The sequence below is a fragment of the Phoenix dactylifera genome, chromosome 11, assembly GCF_051530095.1.
Source record: "Phoenix dactylifera cultivar Ajwa chromosome 11, Ajwa_hap1_PhDact_Kaust_v1.1, whole genome shotgun sequence".
In the NCBI taxonomy this organism is placed as follows: Eukaryota; Viridiplantae; Streptophyta; class Magnoliopsida; order Arecales; family Arecaceae; genus Phoenix; species Phoenix dactylifera.
Window position 1 is genome coordinate 4,888,498 of NC_143200.1, and position 23,125 is coordinate 4,911,622.

Consider the following 23,125-nt stretch of genomic DNA (forward strand, 5'->3'; position numbering starts at 1 on the left):
TATCACGCATTGGAGAAAGTGCATCCGGAAGATCATCAGGGAGTGCATCATGAAACTCCTCTAGAAGAGAAACTACTACTGGGGAATGTTCAAGGTTGGACTCCGCATGGGTATCTTTAGCTACAAGTGCCAATTCAGGTGACTTGCTCTCAATATCTGTCACTACCTCTTCTACAGTAGTGATGTGAAGTGGCTTGGTTATACTTAGATCAATAGTCTCCCTTTGGAAATCATTTTGGACAAAGTCTAATTCTGTAGGTTCGTCATCAAAGTCTTCTTCATAGTCTTCTATATTTGGTTCATAAACTTCTTCGACATATTCGGCCTCTTGGTTCCTAACTTCTGGTTCAGTAATCGGGTAGGTCTTAGTGGAACATTGGGGCGCTATATGGCCGAATTGTTGACACCTAGAGTATTGGGTTTGGTGCCTAGGAGAGTGGGGAAGGACTACAGGTGGTGCGACCAAGCCGATTTTAGGTTGGGCTGTAACAGGGGTTGGCGATTTAGGGGTCCTAGAATTTTGCACGAGCTCACGGATCTCTTGTTTGAATTCCTTGTATCCAGCCCGCATGGCAACGATCTGTTCCTTGATAGACCTCAAAATGTCGGAATTCATGGTAGCTACAGGAGTTTTAGGTTGACTGAGATAGTACTCCATATCACTACAGGTTGACATGTAATGATGACACTGGGTGATGATGTGAAATGCAGTGTCACTAATAAAACCCTAATAACTATGATGTAGGACCAAATTTGATGCAGGACAACCTACTAATGCAATCTATTATGATTTCAGAAATCAGCAAGTCTTCACAAAAATAACTTAAAATTTAAATGTTGCTGATTTTTACTTCGGTTATTCAGAATTAAGGATTAAGATTATTCAATTTAAGAAATTAGATTGCAATCAAGTAGTACAGTTGTTCTGATCCTAAATCAATCTGATCGAAGAATGTTGAGAAGCATCCAGTTGTTAGGGTGTGCTAATTTAATATTTAGATTTTAAAAGGGCAATAGGATGGGTTTGAAAGTAGGGATTCTATGTTCTGAATTTTGACAGCAAAAGTAAATTTTCAAAATGTGGCTATCATGCAAGAGAACTAGAACATAATTAAATGAACAAGCCCAAGAAAAAGTGGAAACCTATCACCTGTCGGAAAGTAGACGACCAGAGTCGTTTGCTCGTGGACGATGATCAGGAGTGCGGTTGTAGCTGATGGATCGTTCAAAGAGCTCCAATTGGATTTGTGCGCAGCAACTCGTCGGGCTTGCTGTGAAAATGGGCCTGTTGAACCCAAAATAAAGGAGAATGGTTGTGGTGGGGCCGCATGGGCCTGATGGGTCTTCGGCCCAACAAGAAAAAGAGGGAAGAGGGGGGGACCGGGGGGGGGGGGGGGGGGGCGGCAAAACCGGGGAATGATCCAGATGAGTGTGGAGAGGGTTTCACCGTTGGAACCCTTGATGAAATGAAAGAGGGAGGGAGAGTTGGCGATGGGCAAGGTGCCGTGAGGAATGGTCAGGATAGATGAAGACGAGGGGGGGGGGGGGAGGGGGGAACAGTGAAGGCGGTGGCGGCGGGTGAGGCGACGGGGCGGTCGGACTCAGTCGGCAGCAGAGGAGACGGAAGCGGTGAGCGGCGACGAAGGAAGAGGAAGGGGCGGAGCGCGGCGGCGGGGAGACAAGGCGGCGCTGCAGTGGAGGCGGAGGCGGTCACAGCACGGGGGCGGCGCTGCGTGCAGGCGGCAGAGGAAGAGAGCAGTGGTGAGCGGCGGAGGGGCGCGGCGGCGCTCGGCGACGGTGCGGCGACGGCAACGGTGGTTAAACTCTGGCGGCGGGGAGGCTCCGTGGACGAAACGGCGGCACCTCGGCGGCTCGGCGAAGACGGCGTCGGCGGGCAGACGATTGGGGAAGAACAGGTAAGGTGTTTTTTTTTTTTCCTTTCTTTCTTTCTTTTTTTTTCCTCTTTTTTTTTTTTTAACGCACGTGCGGTCACGTGCGGAGCTTTGTGGATCCGGGTTTCGGGTTATCGGGTTGGACCCGACCCGATACTCATCACAGATTTGTCACGTGTAAATCACGTGCGGGACCTTTTTTTTTTTTTGGATCCGGGCTACCGGGTTGTGGGCTAACGGGTGTGAAGCTTACCCGTTAAGCAATTTTAAACCTCCCGACGGTTCGGGAGGGTTCTCCGACCCTTGCGGCGGCGGCTGCGGGGCGGGGCTCCGATGGCCGTGGCGGAGGGCGGTGATCTCGGCTGCGGCTCCGTGTTCCGCGGCGACGGGCGGCGGCCGGTGGCGCGAGGGATCTTCTCCGGCCGACTGTGGACCGCGTGGTTGGAATCCTTGGCGGCGTTGCTAACGGGGGAAGGGCACATTCCGGTGGTGCTCAGTGGAAGGGGAAGTGGGGTGCTCGGTGGGAGGAGAAGCAGCGGCCGGCGTTGAGACAGAGGAGGTGGAGCACGGCGAAGGGTACTGCTTGGCGGAGGCGAGCGGGGTGGTGTGGCAGCGCTCCTCTCCTGTATCCGGCCACAGACGGTGGCGGCAGGTCGCGGCCGAAAGGGCTTTCCGTCGGACCAGGGGCTGCGGGTCTCCGTGGGTCGCGGTGGTCTCCTGTGGTGAATCGGCCGCGAGCGTGCCCTCTTCCGGGTGGGGCGGCCACGAGCGGGCAAGGGAACAACAGGAGCAGTGGAAAGGCAGGCCTGCTAGAGGTGTCGGGCTTTTCTCCTCTGGAAAACAGAAGGAGGGTTTTCTTCTCTGTTTTTTTTTTTTTTATCTGATGAGAACACAGACCGAGAGAGAGGGAGGGTCGGATGCAGATGGGCGGCGATATGGGCCTTCACAGACTCGGCGGTGGTGTGAAAGATGGAAGACGATGCTGGATCGTGGCTTTGGCAGCAGGGGCAAAGCCTTCGCTCTGATACCAAGTTGATGCCGGACCAAATTTAAAATGGAAGCAGAAGAAGAGGGGAAGAGAAGGAGGAAGAAGAAGAGAAGAAGGAGAAGGGAGGAGAAGAGAAGAAGAGGAAAACGTGGGGGAAAGAAATTCTTAATTCTTCATTAAACCCTAATCATGAAAATAGTTCCCTATATATAGGGCCCAAATACACAATTTGCATAAACCCCCTTACACAGAAATAAATCCTAATAAACCCACAAATAACACAAATAAACCACAAATAAGCCCTAAAATGCAAATAAGCCCAGAAATAAAATAAACCACAAATAAACCCTAGAATGCAAATAAGCCCAGAAATAAAATAATAAAATAAATATGCAAATAAAATGGGTCTGACTCAATCCGGGGGCTCAGGATCATCTGGATGAAGGGCTCTGATGTCCCCATCACAACCTTAGCAGCAACTTCTGGTTTCACATCTTTTATGTTCATCAAACACTACACCATAGTCCAATTATTTTTCAACCCATAAATGTGAGAATTTTATCTGCCCTTCTATGTTGCTCTGATACCTTGATGGTCCCAAATGTCATTGGTCCACTGCTAGCAAAGGTAACAATCAAGGTTGGAACGACCACTACATGTTTGAAATTGCATTTGTCTCCGATCTCCCACACCTAAATTTGTTAAGAAAATTCTTGCCTGAAGTAGGCAACTCCAATCAGACTACTTTTTTGCTTCATTGTCTTTATTATAGTTTAAATAAATCATTTCAGACAATAATGTGCATTTAGCCATTCATTATTTCTACAGGGAAAATCAGGAAACAATATTGTATGCAACATTCTTCCGACAAGGCATGACAAGCAAAAGGCTCCTTCATTCACATCTAGTTTGTGCAAAAAATACTGATGATATCAGAAGACAAGATTCAGATGTAACATTTAACATCAAGGATGACAAGTATTCCCAAATTAGCAGCCTTTGGCTCAATATCAACCTAAGGATCCAAATGATGTACGGATAAAGAAATTTCTTCGAAGTTGCTAAGTTCTGTGACATTCGTAAATTTAAGCACAAGAGGAGACTATCATTAATTCTGCTTAAGAAAAAATCATGAATGATATTTCATATTCTTTGGACTTGATTTCTTTTTTTAAAAAAAAAAAAGTGTTTGAAAAACTTTTGAAGATATTCCACAGAAAACTAGGAACATAAACAAAGGTTAAGTGTCCACAAATTAAATTTTAGTGTAGCTACTTACTCTGAGCCTGCCAGATCTGCATCATGTATTATGACAATAAAAAGCCCAGATATAATTCTCTGTTCCAACAAAAGCAATATATTGATTTTCTGCTACTTTTTATTTTAAAATGAATTGAGTGATCTTAAATACCGATAGATGTTGCATACTGTTACATTGAATCAGATGAGAACATGAGCAGAAAAATGCATAGGAAAAACAATGTCAAGTATTAAACAGAATGGAAGTTGTCATCCAGAAGTACATGACTCAGAGTAATTAAGATGAAATGCTAAATGGGTAGACTGTTAGGTGAAAACGACAATGATTTACTGCATAGACTGAAAACGTTTCATGATGAGAACAGTCATGTCCATATATCGCTGCGCACAATTGGTAAGACATGTGGATTCACTGGAGCTGAACTTGCTGCCGGGGGTACCAGTGATGCATTTGTCCCAGCACACATTTGTGATCTTCCCCACCATCTCACTAACCATAGCTTTCTGCTTCTCTTCCTGCAGAAAGCCAATCATTTGAATCAAATTTTTGATCTCAGACATTTAATATCCTCAATAAACATTAGAGGTTATTAATTCTTAAACATGTGCAAGTAATGGCAAATAAAGACTTTGACGATAGTGATACGATAAATGGCTTAAAGAACGAAACACATAATGCAGAAGTCTTGCATTTCATGCACTTGCACATTTAAAGGATCTGCCAAAATCACAAAAAGTGACAAACACACTCACATTTATATGTATATTGAAACTCTGAGAAAAAACAGCCTACAATGTTTTCCTTTCTGCAGATTCAGGCCACATTTATTGTTGCTGTTCTTGCAGATGAAGGCCACATTTTTGTAGGCATGGGCCTATATGAAGATTTTTAGATGCTTTTGCCCCTAGCTCTAGTGGATACTTTCCAGCCATATATTTTAAGCAGAATAGAATGCACATATTTTAATAGTAATACACATTTTATTGAGTATGCATTACATGTTAAAAGGGCTGAAGATTATCCATGGGCCAAAGGAAAAAGCACATGAAAATTAGTGAGAGAGAGAGAGAGAGAGAGAGAGATGGTCCAAATTTGCAAAACAGAAATAAAGCGGCAGATCTATAAAACTCCCTATATAGGGGGTGTATATTTCCATGCATGTATCTATGCATGCATGCATGTATACATGTTCTTTGTTGTTGAAAAGTACTAAAATTTTGAAGAATATGTTTTTTAAAAAAAAAAAAATCTCAAACAATAAAACAATGTTATTACATTTTCTCTCAAGTTTTCACTATAATAATGGACAGAATTAAAGACAACAACACTGAAATTTTATAACATAGTTAGACACGTGTCCAACAGGAACACCTTATCTAGATACAGAAATAACATTGTTTCTCAACATTTAAAAATTTTGAAAAAAAATCAAACAGCTTGGCCAATTCAAATAACATTTACAAGCAATTCCACTTATTTTTAGAATATTGACAACATCATCATCTAATGCATATATGACTTTATTTTCGCATCGTAAATCATATGGCTGATGAAGAAACTATAAGAACATACTTCTAATGAAAAACCACAAGAATGACAAATAACATGATGCAGGCAAGGAACCACAAAATGTGCAAGCAAAGATCTCTGAGACATGTGTCATTATTGAGAAAGTTTTGAGCTTTTTATATTGAAGGCAAACTTATATGGGTCCTAGGATCTCAAATAAGCTTCTGGCATGAAAAGTAAAGGCTTGGTGATGTCAGGGTGGATTGAACCATTAAAAGCAATCTTAATTATGCCCAAGCTAGCACCCCCTAGGAAAACAGGTATCATAGTGAGAAGTTTTTTATGGAAGAATCAAGATATTGTTAGGCCACCACTCCCTGCTGAACCTCCCCTCTCCCTGGGAAAAAGGGTGAAGGGAAATAAATGAAACCATTTGATGTAATCTAAGTTTCAGTTTTTCGTAATTTACTTAAAAGACTACGAGGCATGGATTACAAACTGATATCTAATGGGTTGTACCAGTTGTACTGCACTATTACAATATTGGCACACCCACTGGTACCAGCATCAATCCATACCAACACCTGGTACATCACCTTATTAATGTTGTGCCAACATCAAGAAGTGTACCATGTAGTAGTACAATACAAGAACTATTATTGGCACTTCAACCCTTGTTACAAGGGAATACCATGTTATTTTGTTTTAATAAAAAAATCAGTAATAAAACTAATTTCGAACTTATCCATAAACAACTATGTGGCAGAAACATTAACATTTGAAAAAGTTATATTATATACATATATAGGGAGAGAGAGAGTTCGACTTGGCTACACTTGAGTAGATCTCCATAGATGTGGTTAGGTCTATACTAAACAATGTGGGATCTATATTAATGATCCGAGTCATTGAACGAAAGATCTACTATATTTAAACTGCTTACATACCAAAAATCATATGATTTAAAGACTTCTAGCCTAGACACCAAGTGATTAAAAATTAGACATATGAAATAATACATAACAATGTGTTTTTTGACCACTTGATGCATAATTTAGGGGTCTCCAAATCACATAATTCCGGATGGGTAAGCAGTTTAGAGATATGTGATCACATCCAATAGTTTAGATTATCGATGTAGAACGCCCATCATCCAATCTAGACCTAACCAAATAGGCTTTTTACATAAAAAATGTTATTCTATGCCACCATATTCACAAAGCCACTCCCTTCCAATATGGTAGCGATGCATCGCACAACCCTCCAAAAATCATGACCTTCCATGAATGATGTACAAAAAGTCCAACTCTTGTAATGAAAACTACATAATTTCTTGCAATTTGGAATCAACTTTAAGGATCCTTCTTTGCCTTTAGTTCCTAACTTCCTGCTGAAATCCCAAACCACTCAAACTATATTTAAAATCTGTTTGTACACCATCCATCCAAATTTTCTTTGGACTTCCTACCACTCTAATAACTTTTCTACATGAATTCAAGAACCTCTTCACTGATACTGTTGATGACCTACTATATTGCCACATTTAAACAAATCCATTCTCTCCTATGCTGAAAAAGCTCAGAAATCATAATCTTTCTCCATCATAGGCATTTCTGACTTATCCTTTTTAGCATAACTATATACCTACTTAAAACATCCTCATTCTTGTACATTTGCTCATTACTGCAAATCTATTATACTGCATTACAGATGCCTCCAATATCAGTGCACTAGCTATGATATCTGGAGCACCTCCCTAAGATATAAACCTAAAACATCCTTCAAGTAGTTTGATTGTATTGGTTCTCCTTCTAGGCTTCCCATCATTTGTATGTGTGTGCACACAAATCAGAGAAAAGGGAGGAGGAAAAAAAAAGAAATAAGCATAGCCTAGCATGTAATTAGGCTTTCTGATATGCCTTGAAATTTCTATTCACACCATTGATCTCCTCTCCTCATTAGCCTTGCACTTACTGCATTTGCACATATTTAGCATCTAACATGACTTGCATAAGAACTTGATGCTGCAAGAAAACTATATATTAAGCCCTGCATGACCATGTTATTGCAACAAGTTACTGCTTACCATAGAACTAGGTTGTTCGAGATGTGGGAAAATTTCTATGTAGGAACCAATTTGTCAATTAAATTGATTCTACAAACATTACATCTCCCCATATGTGCAATCTAATCTCCCTTCTGCAAGAATCCTGATGCAACACATACTAGGGATCAGGTCTTGCACGAGCATGTTGCAAGATGAATGCCAAACCAAAATGAATAGAAATTTATCCTGAAAAAGCCCAGAATGAATGTGGTTTAGCTTGAGCTAAGCTAGCGCATGTTTGGTTTTGCGTATCTATATAGTCTGCTTTCAAAAAGGTCTAGTGATTTACTTCTCTTATGGATCTGGTTTACGATTACCAAAACCTGGACCCACTGCCAAATCGCCCCGTTCATGGTTACTTGTGGTATATCCATGCAGCTAAGCATATCTGGGCTTAATTTATAGCATAGCAAAAAGTATTCCATGCAATTTAGTGAATGAAAGCACTTGACAGCTATCCTTAATTTCTCCCACCGATCTAGGTAATTTTGAAGACTCCGTGGGCGACAGTAATCAAAGCTTCAAGGAGAAGGAGAAGGAGAAGGTATTGGTCTTCTTGCCAGCCAGGCACCCTACTGTAGTTTCTGGCATTGCGCTTTCCTCATTAGATGGTAGATGCAGTAATGCTACTAACTATCATATGCCCATATCACTGCATCAACTGTACTATAATCGTACTCAAAATATTCCCAACTTTCCTCATCTCCTTCCAACATTAAATCCAATGCATAAAGACAAGCTTTTGGGAAAACCAATTTTTCCTTTGACCTCAACTACATATCCTATCACCTCGTATACCACCTAAAGTTGTACCCTAATCTGGTCTGACTATTTTAAATCCTCACTCCGTTTATCTTCCTTCCATCATTTCAGTCAAGCTTTCCTCCCAATTTCTCGATTTCACATCGCCTTTTGCAATGGAAACAAATTCTAACATAAATTCATCGTCTTATGAATCAAAAGCTGCTTCCACATTTAAGGGCTTAAAGACACAATTACCAAGTCCCCAGATATATTGAAAAAATCCACATAAAAAGATTTTTTTTTATTGTGTTTCATAAACTCCAAGCTAAACTTCACAAAAAAGAAGACTCTATCAGATTTTATCAAAACCGCAGCAGTCGAACATTACATCAAAAATGTTTTTTTTTTTTTTGTTATAGATCAGCAAAATTCAAGAATATTTAGCCGCAAGGAAAAATTATCGCACGAGAAACAACGGGTCTCTAAGAGGATAGAAGAAGCTAATGGATCTAACCTCCAGGAATCGCTGCAACTCCGCGGAATTCTCCATCTCAGCCTCTTCTCTGCAAACGCTCGGGAGTTTGCTCGCCCTAAAACCCTCAAAACACTCCTTGTAGGGTCTAAATGGGCCGGATGGTTGGGCCTGAGGAACCGGACCCAGCGTACCTTTCTGCGCTGGAATCCACCATTGGATCATCCATTGGTTGCTTTAAAAGCTGTGCAGATGAATAAATGGCAGTTTAGAGTACTCTGAGAACTATAAGTGATCCAATGGTAGATTTGTACAGAGGAGGATGAATTCTTGTTTCATGTGAATGATAATAAGGGGAAAAAATTACACCTTTAGCCAAAAAATATTATGTTTTTAGCCATAGTAGCAACATAGTTCAACTGGATATCTATTTCTTGCCATGGAGCTTCATGAGTTTATATGATGAACCAAGATTAGTATTCATGTGCTCTTATTCCTCTTTTTTAGGACCCGTTTAGTTCGTGGGAAGAGAAGAAAAAGTATGAAAAATGACAAAGTATCTTATGTTTGGACAGGGGTTTCAAATAAGAAAAATGGAAAAGTAGTCCTTCCATGAAAATAGGTTTGCCCCACCTCAAATGGAAAATCGAAAACCTATGTGAGATATAGGAAATCCACTTTCCCATTGGCTCGGAGTCAAGATAAAATCCTTTTTTCCCCCCAAACTACCTTTAATCTTAGTGGCTTATATTTATTTATTTATTTTTGCTTCTTGGAGTCGATTTATTAAGGGTATAAAAGATTCATTCTAGAAAGTATATTTCCTATGCTACTTTCTCATTATCAACCAAACATGCCAAAATTGCTTTTTCATATATAATGCATTGGCTTCCCAGAAAACATAATCCAATGAGATAAAATTGTTTCCGCGAACCAAACGAATCCATAAAATTGGATTATTAAAAGACATTTAAAAAGCTTTAACACAAGATTAGCTTGTTCGGGATAGAGATGCTAGAAACTTTTTAGTACCAACAAAATTATTTTATTGAGAAACAAATCCTTATGGCCAGGAAGGATTGATCTAGGTTGGAAAGCCCTACCTTATAGCAACAAGTCCCTATTATATCCAATGTCATAACAATAGATTTCAGTGGATGAATCAATAGGGTCAAATAACATCAGAGAACAAGTTGTTGGGGATGCATCATGCATCAAAAGTTGTGCTAGACAAAGACTAAAAACCAACCTGCACCCTTTATTGTCACAAGGCCTTAGGATGATTCTCCGGACTCATCCAAGACCAGATAAAGGGAGGACATGATGTAGCAGTTAATTCCCCTTTCTTCCAAAAGATGCTACTCTTCATTTCTTATCATTTCAACTTTATAATTTCTTCGACTTATATTCTCTTCATGCACTCTATTTGCACATAAAAATATATTTCTATCGCTCATCCTAGTCATTTGCTTGTGCCCAGCTAGGTCATTAACCAGTCTATGAAGTCTAGGCTGCATTTAAATTGAGAAATAAACAAAAAGACTCATTCCTACTAATGTGTTGATTAGATATCATCACAGCTCCAGAATGCATCCATAATGTTAGCAATTAGGAAGTGTGGTTTTGACGAAAATAATGATATCATCAGCATCAAGGAAGTGGCACATTTGGTCATAATTTCTGAAAAGAAACCCATGCAACTCATCGTGTACACAAAGTAGAAGCATAAAAAAGACTTCCACATAATTTTCTTTACCCCAGCAGTTACTACAAGTCCGTATAACGAAATTATTTTTAGTGAGTTACATGGCACTTCGATGAAGTGGCTATAAACACTCCAGTTCTTCAAGAAATTCAGGAATTTCCACCTCCCTTCTATACTCACCTCAATCTGTACACAAGCTCATCTTAGGTTTTCCACCATTTGCTTTCATTTCTTCTGCTCCATTTCTGACTTCCACGAGAATCAGAACTACCATATCTATCTTTCTTTAACTTATGTGGTTCTTGTTTGATACTAATTATAGTGAGATCATGGCCAGAGCACAAGCTTTTTTTTTTTTTTTTGGATAACACAGATACCTTCATACCATTATAGTATGGGTACATCCAACAAAATCAGAAAAGAGAAGAAAGTAAAGAGAAAAAGGTGAGGACTCCAAACTATCCTACAAGAAACCACCAGAGTGCTGGGCGACATATAAAGTTATCCAATCAGCCACTCTATTCATCTTTCGATACACAGAAGTGATACGGGCATCCACACAATCCTGCAGAAGACCACGGATATCGTACATAAAAGGATGTTCGATACCTATCCTAGCGTGACTCTGGATCCACCCGATAACGGTTGTTGAATCCCCTTTAAGCTGAATCCGGTCAGCCCCTAAGATGAGGCGAATATAAAAAATATCCTCTCAAGCTGCCCTCATCTCCGCTTCATGAACCAAAGTATCATAAAGTCTTCGGCGATCCATAGTCATGAACAAATCAATCCATCATAATAGTTTCGTTTGTATGAATAAGCAGATCAATTTTCGTGCGCTGTGCCCAGGCGCAACAACAATATCATGGAAGAAACATCTATAGGATTAATGTTACCATACTATCATTTTCATTTCTTTGTGTCTCTATAAATCAGATGCTATACAATAACTTTACATCCTAGTTCCTTTGGGACTACTGTTGCATTAGTTCAGGTATAAGGTTGAGCAAGAATGTGAGCTCTTGTTGTGAGAACTTAGGCCTCCTGACCTCCTCCCCTTTAGGGTCGCACAAACTCTCATCTCTTTCGGTAGCTGGTCTGTTGAAATCTGACACAGCCTCGGTAATCTCTTCGACGAGATCAACAATTACACCATTGATGCCCATTAGATGCTGCATATAAACGGCTTCAGGAACATTGCTGCAAATGTATTGAAAACAGATCAATAATTTCGAAGTTGGATAGAAGTAAACATGACCACCTGCAAGAAAGCAACAATTCTGGTATGATTTGATGAAATATTATGTGCACAAAGATGACTTACTTCAACTGGCCATATGTTAGAAGGGCAAGGCTGGATTCCTTGATTCTAGCTATTGTTGATGGATTTCTGAAAACTCCCCTGACATCTGAAACAATCCCTTGCAAACCACTTGCCAAGCATAGCTTAATGGCCTCATCCAAGGAGTTTCTTCTCATGTCATCAAAGATTTCATTCCCTCCCTCGGTGAGGAAAAACACCTGGTTCAAGGAATAACATGTTATAACAAATATCATATCATAATTTACTTGTTATTGATATGATATAAGATTCTAACAACTGACCAACAGGTGAAACAAGGAATATATAAGAAAAAAAAAAGAACAAAAGAGTTCCACTTACAGGGTAAACACACTGTAATTTCCTCACTAGCTGTGCTGCATCAGGTTGGAAGGTTGAGAAGATGATGGGTCTATCACCGGCATACTCGAAGACCACCTAGTTACAAAATTTTAATAGTGAAGAATAGCTAATCTCAAGAATTTAAGAGTTGATACAGCTTCCAAAATTAGATTCATGAATTGGAATGCAGCATGATCAAGAAACCATACCTGCAAGATGGCCTGAAGAGCATAAGAAAGCTCTTCTTCTCTGTAAACAGCATGGTCATCAAATTTAAGCTCAATGTTGAAGCCCAAATGGGAGTCAACACTCTGAAATGCCTCTTGCAATATGCAAAGAGAGTCATCATCTTCCACACTCCATTTTAACACTCTCCCATCTTTAGCCTTCCTGAATAATGATTTCCCCACCTGGTGTCATTTAAAAGAAGAAAAAAAAATAATCAAGGATTGTCTAGTTTTCTATCAAATGGACTGGTGCAAGAGAAAGGATGAGAATTACCTTGCCAGGCTCTTTTTGGGGGCCGTAGGAAAGGAATTCTTCCAGGTACAGAGTTGTGACCTGCTTCTCATTTATATGTCCCTGAAGAGACCAAATCCAACAAATATGTCAAAAATGAATTGAAAAGAGGACATATATTTTGCTTGTAATTAACAAAAATAATGCAGAGAGGAGAGGATCTTACAGCTTCTTCGAAAAGGATCACATCATCATGGAAGATGATGGGGGCATCATCTTTGGTTACCTGCATAAATGGTATTCATGTTATATGAGTTCCAAGCTCCACCAATTTATATCTTGAAAATGAGGGAAAAATAAAGGCAACCGACCCCTATGATAATAAAAGCTAAATTATCATCAGAAAAAAAAGATAATAAAAGCTAAATAAGAATGCTGAAAGATGTTGGGAATGGAACCAGGGGTGACAAATTAATCATCCCTCTTAAGTATCAAAACACGCACCGTGAAGGATCCAGACTCTTTTCCACATTAACTATATATGAAGGAAGGGTGAAGAAGACTGAACCATTTGGTTTGGCCCGTACTGAGCCAACCTAATGAAAAATAGGTCGGTTCGCCTATTGAAATCAATCATGATCTCGAATTAGCCAGAATCGGTTCTGAATCGATCAAAGCTGGCCGAAAAAGGCCGGAATCGGCTTGAACTAGTTGGTTTCGTTCGAACTTGGTGCGAACCGTTCTGTTTGAACTCGGTACGAATCATTCTATTTGAACTTGGTTTGAACTTAAAGAATACTGCTTCAAAATAAAGAAGATTGAGAAAAATGTATGGACTTGTTCTCGTTGCCATTATAGTTCTTAATATTCTAACTACTTCGGAATCTAATTTCTTACAATCTTAGAAATTCTAACTCTTTCTTCAAGAACATATTGTAAATCAAGACCAACTTCGAACTAAAAAAACTGCAATGCAATCAAAGACTAATTTTAACATTTCCTTTAATCAATACTCTTTTTTTACATTTAGGACTCGTTTGGTTTGCGGGAAGCATTTTCCCACATATTTCTGGAAAACAAATTCCTAGAAAGAGGATGCCTAGAAAAGTACTTTTGGCATGTTTGGTTGACCATGGGAAAGTGACAAATTTCCAAAGTGCCTATATTTGGTTGGCCATCCACTTTCCTGAGAAAATTATGTATAATTCCTATTATGCCCTTAATAAAAATTAGGTCTTTAATGCCTCTTTAATGCTTCTTTAATGCTGAAGGGACTTTTTGGGAAAAAATAAAAATGGAGTGGTTTCCTCCTCATGGAAAAGTAACTTTTCTATGTTTCTCATAGGAAAGATTTTTCCATGAAATGTGGGAATTATACTCCAAACAAACAAGAGGCATCTCGTTACTTTTCCGTTGACCATACTTTCCTCTCTTCTTTTTCCACGAACCAAACGAGTCTTTAGCAAATGCTAGTGCAATACCACCAACTAGAATAAACTTGGACCAAACTCTGGAAAAAAACACCGTCCAACTACTTCCCCAACTACATAAATGGCTATATTGTTGGCTTTTCTCCGGATTATAACATCTCAAATCATATAAAATTGCACTCAATTATATAGTTTCTATCCTAGTAGATTACCTTAGCATAACGATAACATTGCTCTATTGAAAGCTGCATGTTGCAAGTTCAGATTTCAGAATATAGAAGCAGTATTTTCTTCCATAAGAATTAGGCAGTGTACATTTAAGCCTATCCCTCAATAATAAAAGTTCCATGAATTGCTCCCTTAAATGCGGAGAGAGGACTGCCAAAAACCAAAAAAGTCAGCTGACCCCGCTATTTTTCTACTTGTTAATTAATTTTTATTTCTAATTCCAATTTCCCGGCTATTAAAATCGGCACGTCAGGAGGACGCGACCTCGCGTGCCGAGTTGAAGCGAAAGAAGGGAAAGAACTCGGCGACGAGCAACAACGGTCACAAGGGAGAGACGAGGAAGGTAACGGAAAAGGATAACGGAGATAACGGGAACGTAACGCTGTCAACAGGAGTAAAGTAGACGGACGTCGCACCTGGACGTCGAACTCGATGAAGTCGATCGGGAAGCGGGAGGCGCGGTTGAAGGAGAGGAGGGAGTTCTCCTTAACGGCCGTCATGCGCCGGTCCTGCGACGTTAAGACGTTCATCCCGTTACCCCGGTGGCCCACCACTACGAGGCCCGTTGCCTTCCACGGCGGTCGCACCATCTCAGCCCCTGTATCCAATGGCTCAGAAATATTGATCAAAATAAATAGCTAAAAACTAGAGAAAAGAGAGAGAGAGAGAAGGTGGCTGACCTTTGGGGAAGAGGGTGGAGGAGAGGGCGACGGAGGGGCTCTTTGGGACGTTGTCGAGTATGGGAACATGGGAGACGTGGATGGCCATGAGAGCCATGAGGATCGAGGACTATAAGGAAACTGGGAGAAGAGAATTAGGAATAGATAGTTTTGGGGGAGAGGGGGAGGAGGGAGAGGGGGTTTGAAAGGAGGAAGATGGGAAGGAAGGGGAGGGACGTGAAGTTGTGGGGTTTATGCCATGGGATATTCCAATAGGGACAGCTTGTTCTCCCTCTGGCTTCTTGTCGTTCTCTTGACGTCGCGAAGCTGTCATGCAAGAAAAGTATGAGGTATAGCCTATCCTACCTGGAGCTGACCTGGAGAAATTTCCTATTTGAAATTTGACCATCTCTCTGTATCCGTGGACACATCTCTCGTGTGGCGGTCCGCGAATTCCGACTCATGAGGTCCCGTGCGGACGTATGTTTAATTTTATATTAATTATTTACTAGGTAGATCTTGCATGCTCATATAGGATCAAACAATCCAAATAATACCTTTAAGCTAGACTTTTTATGTAAGCTCTTAAATTGTTATAAATGGTATCAGAGTGGACCTATAGCCTATACTGTAGCACAGATTCAGTAGGGTTAACCATGAGCCCATCATGGTATTTGTAATTAAATTTGAGTGGATTTTAACTTTTAGCTTGACAAAAATGTCAGGACTTAAATTGGAGTATGTGAGGACCTTTACGGGCGTGTACTTGGTCCCACATCGGTTATTCGCTAAATAGATCTTGAGTACTTATATAGAATCAAAGAACCCAAATAATATATTTCAGCTAAATATTTTGGGTGAGATCCTGGATTGTTATACAATGCCAGGTTAGAAAGGCCTCAGATAAGTATCGAGATCTTGGTTACACGGTTAGGTAACATCCCTCCCCTACATGGGCATGTTGTCGTGCATGCAGCCAATCACGACTGTTGATTTTTATGAAACTTTTTTTTTCCTATGCTAGATCAAACATATATTTTGGTGCATTATTATAGAACCAGTAGCCATAATTAGCCGCGTGCATGGTTATATAGTGCATAAGACGTAGCTAATAATTTCTACCATTTATAGGGGTTGAATATAAATAATCATTTTAAATAGCCTACGATACTCCTGAAATCGGGGGACATGCAAGGAATGAAATAATTAATGCATTATCGTGCTATTACAAACCCCGTCAAAACTATAATGACTATAATGATCATTTTTATCTCAAAAAATAATTTAAAATTTTTAATATTCAATATTATTGAAGAAACTACTGTTATATAGTGTTATAATAAAAGAATAACAACATTATCTTTTTCTTCGTTTTTTATTACCTAAAATAATAAAATTTCCCCACCTTCTGGAAGGAATTTTGAGATAAAAGTTTAGATTTTGGAAGTATTATTTTATTATAAAAAAGGTTCAAGTAAGAAAATGCCATTATTTATATTATAATTATCCTTTTATAATTCTAAAATAATGAAAATTAATAGTTGTTACATGTTTCCGTGTTATTTTCCTCAAAAATGTAACAAGTGGCCAAAACCGCTATAATTGTTGTTATAACATTATTTTAAAATTTAGAGGCATGTCAGTGTTTTCTATGAAAGTCAAGGTAGAATTGGATCGCTCGTTTCCATGCTGCCTTAAAAACACAGTACTCTTGAGTCCTCGACGAGAAAGAGGGGCTGAGGCTAAGGGCCCAAACCCAATATCCTTTCTGCACGTATCTCAAAGCAAAGAAAAATAAAAATAAAAAATATTATTTACGACTCGCATGCTCCGCACGTGAGACGAAAGTAGCGGACTACTTTTGGGAGTGACTTTTGTCGGGAATCCGTCGAGCACGAGGAGCCCTCGACTCATCCTAAATAGGCGTCCACTTTTCCATCGTGGCATCTCCTTTTAATCACTATCGATTCAGCGAGATCCACTCCGTTTCCTCAATTTTTCCATTGAGTGTGCGCGGTGAGTTACCGTTGATCATCTCGCTGGAATAAGGTAATCAACATCCCATCCTCTTCCATAGCCTTCTCCCAGTTACAAGGCCACCATCAACAACCTGAGTTGAACCGGCCGGTCACTGGATTTTTTAAATGGAGCTTCTTCCACTCTGTATCTCTCTCCTCTATTTTTCTCTTCTTCTTTCTATCCGGCCAATCGCCACTGCCAACCACTAGTCGCTAGCCATGGCTTCTTGTCTGGGTCGCCGAGGGCTGCGACTACTGTCACCATCACCGGAGATCACTGCCGGGGGTGTAGCCGACAAGGGAACCCTGGTTCCCTCTCTCTCTTGCTTCCTCCCTCTTTATCACCTCTCTCCACTCTTTCTCTCTCTATAGGTTTTAGTGGACCAATGGTGGTTCCAATGCTATCTTGTGGATTCGAGTTGACCCTTGGAGGGGTCCCAGCTAGCATTGTACGACTAAGGATTCGGGCAAGCAATGTTAAAATTAAATATCATTTCTTCCATATTTTCATATCATTGATCATGGTTGTTGTAGTTACTTTGATAATTAGGCCTGATCTTACATTGGGATAATCGTCTAAGCAAGAAGGTGTTAAGCAGGACATCCTACTCGAGTTTGTAGATCGAGAAGTGGATTGGTGTGCGCTGTAATTAAGTCTGAGACCAGTAGAGGTAAGAAGTCCTATACACAATCACCTATATAGATAATATGTATTTTATAATGTGTTGATAATTTTTGGATTTGCATCATTTTCCATGTGATTGTTGAATGATTTCTGACATGGTTATATAGATATATATATATTTTTTAGTATACAGACATATCAAATATCAATGATTATGACTGCTTGGAATATAGTTTTGGTTGTTTGAAATATGGTGTTGATTATTTTGAAATTTGGGCATAAAATATAATAAAAAAATATATTTTCTTTGGTATGGATGAAATTGAATGAAAGGATTTGGATTAGACATGTTATAGATTGCCGGTCATAGGCTGAATTGTGACATACTGGATTGCCACTATGGGCCAAAACGCATATATCTTAAATTGCCATCGTGGGCTGAAGTGCGGATATTTTGGTTTGCAACTAATGGTTGAAGTGCAGATATTTTGGTTTGCAACTGCGGGCCGAAGCATAGATATCTTGATTTGCTACCACGGGCCAAAGTACGGATATTTTAATTTGCCACCACTGGCCAAAGCATGGAATCATAGTTTGCCAATAACAAGCCGACACGTGACCATGGATAATCCAAATCAAAAAGATAATTGCTAATCAGAAATCTGAATAAAAATGGAAAATAAAATATATGAAATCACCGTATGACAATATTTGACATGTTTTTAGGAATGAGTTGTATGTTTAATGTACATTTATGGATGCATATTCATATGGTTTATTCCAGCTATATTGAATAATCGATATGGGGTTTTATAACTTTGCATATATTTTGATATGGTTTATAGTTAATCTTTATTTCAAATTTATTTTATCTATATTGGTGTGAGATTCTTGTTAGGTTGTAAAGCTCACACCATCTTTTCTTTTTCTCTTTGAGAGTCCTAAGATGTGGTCTCCAATGGGTTGGGCGTGGAGTTCAAGCACGAGAGTTACGGGTTAGTTTATTTTCTGATACCCAAAAATATTTGAAAATCTTGTAATTGATCAAATTAATTATTTGATCATAAGAGATTTATTTAGTTGATTATTCAGCTATTCACTATTGATTTAAATTTATGAAATTATTGGATATTGTCAATTTAGGCTTTGATCTCTAGAGCTTCGCTTTAGGAATTACGTAGCTGTGTCACGTGACCGACCTGGGTTGCAGGTTCGTGGTGTGACACGAAATTTTCTCTCACCTATTCATATAATAGGTATAAATATATACAGATACAGAAGAGACATATGACAACATAAAGGTTATATCTCTGGATATATAGGGTAAACCATGAAACTTCCTTAAATGCAACACAGAATATTTGCCAAATCAATGGAACGCGCAACATCTTCTTCAGCTATTTTGGAGGCCAGTGGGATGGAACAAAATATTTTCTCTCTCTCTCTCTTTTTTTTTTTGCATGACTTAGAATTTTCCCTTTTTATTTTTGCATGTTGCAAAATATTTGTTTTTTCTTACATAACTACGTACGGAACTGCCTTTCAAAAACATAACTGCGGAGACGTACCCGTACGTGTGGGTGTCGTACATCCTGGTGTACGGCGGTACCTCACCTAGCGGTGGCCGAAGCTCCGGCGGACGGAGGACCAGGTCCGCGCCCTCCAGGAGCGGCTTCGCAAGCTCGTCGACGCCGAGGACCACCCCCACCGACGCCGCCGTCGAATTGCCAATGATGAAAAGAAAAAATTCTTATCGGGGGAGCAATGCACAGGTCCCAATCGTATCTTCCACAGATTTTGATAACGTGATTTCTGTTTGAGGTTTTTGAAATTTCCAGGCTTTTAGCTTTCCGGAGTCTTGAATTCATACATTGAGCAAATCTTGAACTAATTTTGGCTAAATTTTGTAATCCATAGCATTTGTGCCTGCTCCTGTAGTGATGTGAGCAAATATTCTTCCAGAATTAATCAGTGTAAGATGGTTATGAATCTCTACTGTGTTCTCAACTTATATGATTTTTTCTCATTGATTACAACTTGCATCTGTCATCTGGTAACTGCATGATATTTTGGATTCAGTGAAGTATATAGCCAAACAGTTTATATTTTTCTGTTACAATTGTGGTGACAATGAGGCTTTAAGTTAAGAAGTCAGTTTGTGGTGATGGGTAACTAGAGGTTAAGCTCACTGCATCTTTTGAGTTAGATCAATTTTTGTCAAGGATAATTTGTTTAATAACATGTATGCATGGACTCTAATACTGCATTGATACTTGATGCTAAATAGGATGCTATCTGCTCAAATGGATGACTTCCTCATACTTGAGATGCAAACAGATTTGGACAAAGTAAGATGAGCATTTGGGCTGTAGAAAACCTACAAGGGTACCTGTTCATTGACTTAGTTCAAGTGATAGAGACTCCCTTGAAGTACAGGAATAAGGTAAGTCATATTGCTCTTCAATGTGGTTGCAGTAGAGGATTATCGTCTTAATAAGCCGACCTTGAAATTAAATTTTAAAACATTGCATCTCAATGGCCAATTTTCACCTCCAGAGATGTTCAAGTAGTAAACTCACTTATGAAAGCTTCGAAACTGCAGCTTTACAATGTTAAAAGTTCATCTTACAAGAGAGATTCGAAAGGTGCAGTTATATTAACTTACAAGTATGGAGCGTTTATCTTGCCCTATCATGCTTATCTGGTAGGTGCTATTCATTTTCTTCTGCAATCTCAATATATGTTTTAGTTTGATGGGAGTGGCTAATTGGTTCAAACTGCAGCATATTTGATGTTCTATTTTGCGCATTCAGAATGAAGACAAGCTATCAGTTATATTGTTGTGCCCAGAAAGGATATGTGCTGCACATATGTTGGTAATGCAAGTAGAATATCTATATTAGTATATTTTGTTTGGCAAATCTTAGTAGTGGATTGCTTGTTGATGTATTTTAAATCAGAAATTCTGGTTGACATCATTCAAAAAAAAAAAAAAAAAAAAGAGATGAACAATAACCCAATGGTAGCACCCTTGCATTTGAAGGAAGTTTCAAGTTTAAAACTTGGTGGTGTTTTCCAAGTATCTGTGGGCTGGGTAATTCCATTATAAAGATTTTGTTTAAAGGTTTTCATTTTGAACATGTAAATTTTTTCCTTTGCACTTTCATAATGTGTTCACAGAGTGCATGATATTACTCATTGGAAATTTCATTTAATAAGATATCTATCCTGGGTGATTAGTTCTGTTACCATTAAGATGGATGACCAGGCAGCCTAAGGATCAATAGTTTCCAGAGGATTTGCTTATAAAGATTTTTTTTCCCAGTCTGCAGATCTTTGAAGAGTATTCCATTGTTGTGAAAAAATTGCATAGTAATTTTAAAGGACTGATTAGAATATATGAGACATGATTTATCGTCATAGTCACCATGTAGATCATTGACAAGGTGGCTGAAAAATTTAGTTTAAGAAAAGTGGATAGAGTAAAGATATCAAGGGAGTGATCCTTTACAACGTCTGTACTTCTGCTGTTTCTGTAGATAATGGAGAACCCTTGATGCCATTTATGATGAAATCTAGTGGTAGAACCAATAGACATAAGATGCCATGCTGTGCTAGTATATATGCTGGTTGCTGTGTCAAAGGTAAAATGCTGGTCAATTACTGAGCTATGATTCTCTGCTGAAATTTTCTCTAATGGATCTCTATTTCTAGGGTATTATTTTTAAGGCATCTTTTCATGGCATAAGCCTCACGGCCAACCATCAATTGTAGAGACCACCAACATTATGAAAGGACTACTAGGAACATATACACTTCTCTTGTGGCGCCATAAATTGCAACAATAGAATGCAAATATTATATATACATAATTGTCCTATGATTTGAGCATTTCTGTAAAAGGATTATCCCAAGCTTGACTATGAATCCATTAATTTATTGATACAATATTACTGGCCTAAACTTGGAGATGCTTCAGTGGAGACTCAATCAAGATCCTCCCTTAACAAGGTGTGCGAGACTGAGTCATTGTTCAGTTCACACTCGTGATTCTTATAATTTGTGCTTAAATGTTATACTGCGAGGAATAATTTATTAGAAGTATTTCTTCGAGAAAATGACATTGAGATTAATTTTGAACTGATCTGCAATACAAGTGCCTGCGAATTTCCATTCATGTTAAAGTTCTGAAAGATGGAACAAATTATTTGTAACTTATATAGCTAATAGGAGTTTCATATGTTAGCGAGCAACCGTCCAATTAACTTCTTTTGATATAAGTAGACCTTAACCTGCCTCACAGAAGGATTGTGCTACTCTTTTACATGGTCCTCAGAACTTCTATTAGCAACATTTTACATAAGACAAAAACATTTATTCAAGTGTCAATCCATCTATTTTACTAAAATGGAGTGCATGTTTGAAAATATAAATGCTTGAAGACTATACAATTGTTTCCAAATGAGAGAAGGGGAGAAGGTTCTACTTGAGGTGGCTAGTAACTTACTGGACATCAAAAGTTTTCAGTAGCAGAATAGGAAGGGAACAGGGAATCACTACTGAAGCCCTCAGCAGACTAAACCACACCAAATCTACAAGAACTCTCATTTCACCTTCAGTTATTATCATTGTAGATGATCAGACAGTGCAGGTTCGACCACGCTTCTTTTGAACTTTCACATTTCAATATTCTTAGATAGCTATCATCAAGAATAAAACTTGCCAGGGCGGTGGTTCCAGGTGATCTGTTGAAGGCCTTTACCCTAAACAATTCAATATGCCCACATAATATGAGGGCCTTACTTCTGTTTGTTGGGCAACATTGTGATTTCCATCACAGTCAATGGATGCATGGAGACTTGTTTTTCCCCCCCCTTTTCTCTTTTTCCAAGCACCCAAAAGGGTATCTCATCATCGAGGTCCTTCATTAACTGCCTAATGTACATGTTGTTGATCTCTGATGGTTCTTCCTTTAGATTTCATTACTTAAACTGGGAATCTCAAGGTGATCTCTTGCATCTCTTGGTGCAAAAGAATTCTACTTCTTTCCATTTTCTTCATGTGGTGCTCAATTGGAGGGACATAACATGGTTTGGGCAGTTTAGAGTAGGTTCTTTAAATCAATATCAGTAGCTGACAATGATCTGGAAGAGCTGCAACCCATCCCTCCTCTTCTTTCTTCTCTTTTTACCAGTTTTTTTTCTTCTCAGTGGGTAGTTTTTCTGATGGCAATGGTCATGGAAAAACCCAAATGGTTTGCTTCTTTTCTAACAGCATTATAATGTAATTTGATGTCTTTACGATCCGATGGACTGGAAAGCCCTATGTGAATGAGACCACAATTCGTAATAGGTGAAATTATACC

General features: G+C 39.1%; 2 protein-coding genes and 1 long non-coding RNA gene across 3 annotated transcripts; 1 reads left to right on the forward strand and 2 right to left on the reverse strand.

Moving 5' to 3' along the window:
* Nucleotides 1-4,240: 4,240 nt before the first annotated feature.
* LOC103707833 (mitochondrial import inner membrane translocase subunit TIM8-like) lies at nt 4,241-9,134 on the reverse strand. The gene is made up of 2 exons (XM_008792504.4): nt 9,016-9,134; nt 4,241-4,656 (listed from the first exon to the last, which is right to left on the reverse strand). The coding sequence occupies exons 1-2, from the start codon at nt 9,049-9,051 to the stop codon at nt 4,468-4,470; spliced, it is 225 nt and encodes a 74-aa protein (XP_008790726.1). The 5' UTR covers nt 9,052-9,134; the 3' UTR covers nt 4,241-4,467.
* A 1,395-nt stretch (nt 9,135-10,529) lies between these two features.
* Nucleotides 10,530-15,318, reverse strand: LOC103707832 (glycerophosphodiester phosphodiesterase GDPD1, chloroplastic). Its single transcript, XM_008792503.6, has 8 exons — nt 15,139-15,318; nt 14,875-15,056; nt 13,027-13,086; nt 12,843-12,923; nt 12,551-12,751; nt 12,342-12,437; nt 12,003-12,199; nt 10,530-11,878 (listed from the first exon to the last, which is right to left on the reverse strand). Exons 1-8 carry the CDS (start codon nt 15,233-15,235, stop codon nt 11,653-11,655), a joined length of 1,140 nt encoding a protein of 379 aa, XP_008790725.5. The 5' UTR covers nt 15,236-15,318; the 3' UTR covers nt 10,530-11,652.
* Nucleotides 15,319-16,972: 1,654 nt separating this feature from the next.
* LOC148700575 (uncharacterized) lies at nt 16,973-20,473 on the forward strand. The gene is made up of 3 exons (XR_016397733.1): nt 16,973-17,806; nt 20,048-20,203; nt 20,363-20,473. It is a non-coding gene; the product is annotated as an uncharacterized LOC148700575 (long non-coding RNA).
* Nucleotides 20,474-23,125: the final 2,652 nt, after the last annotated feature.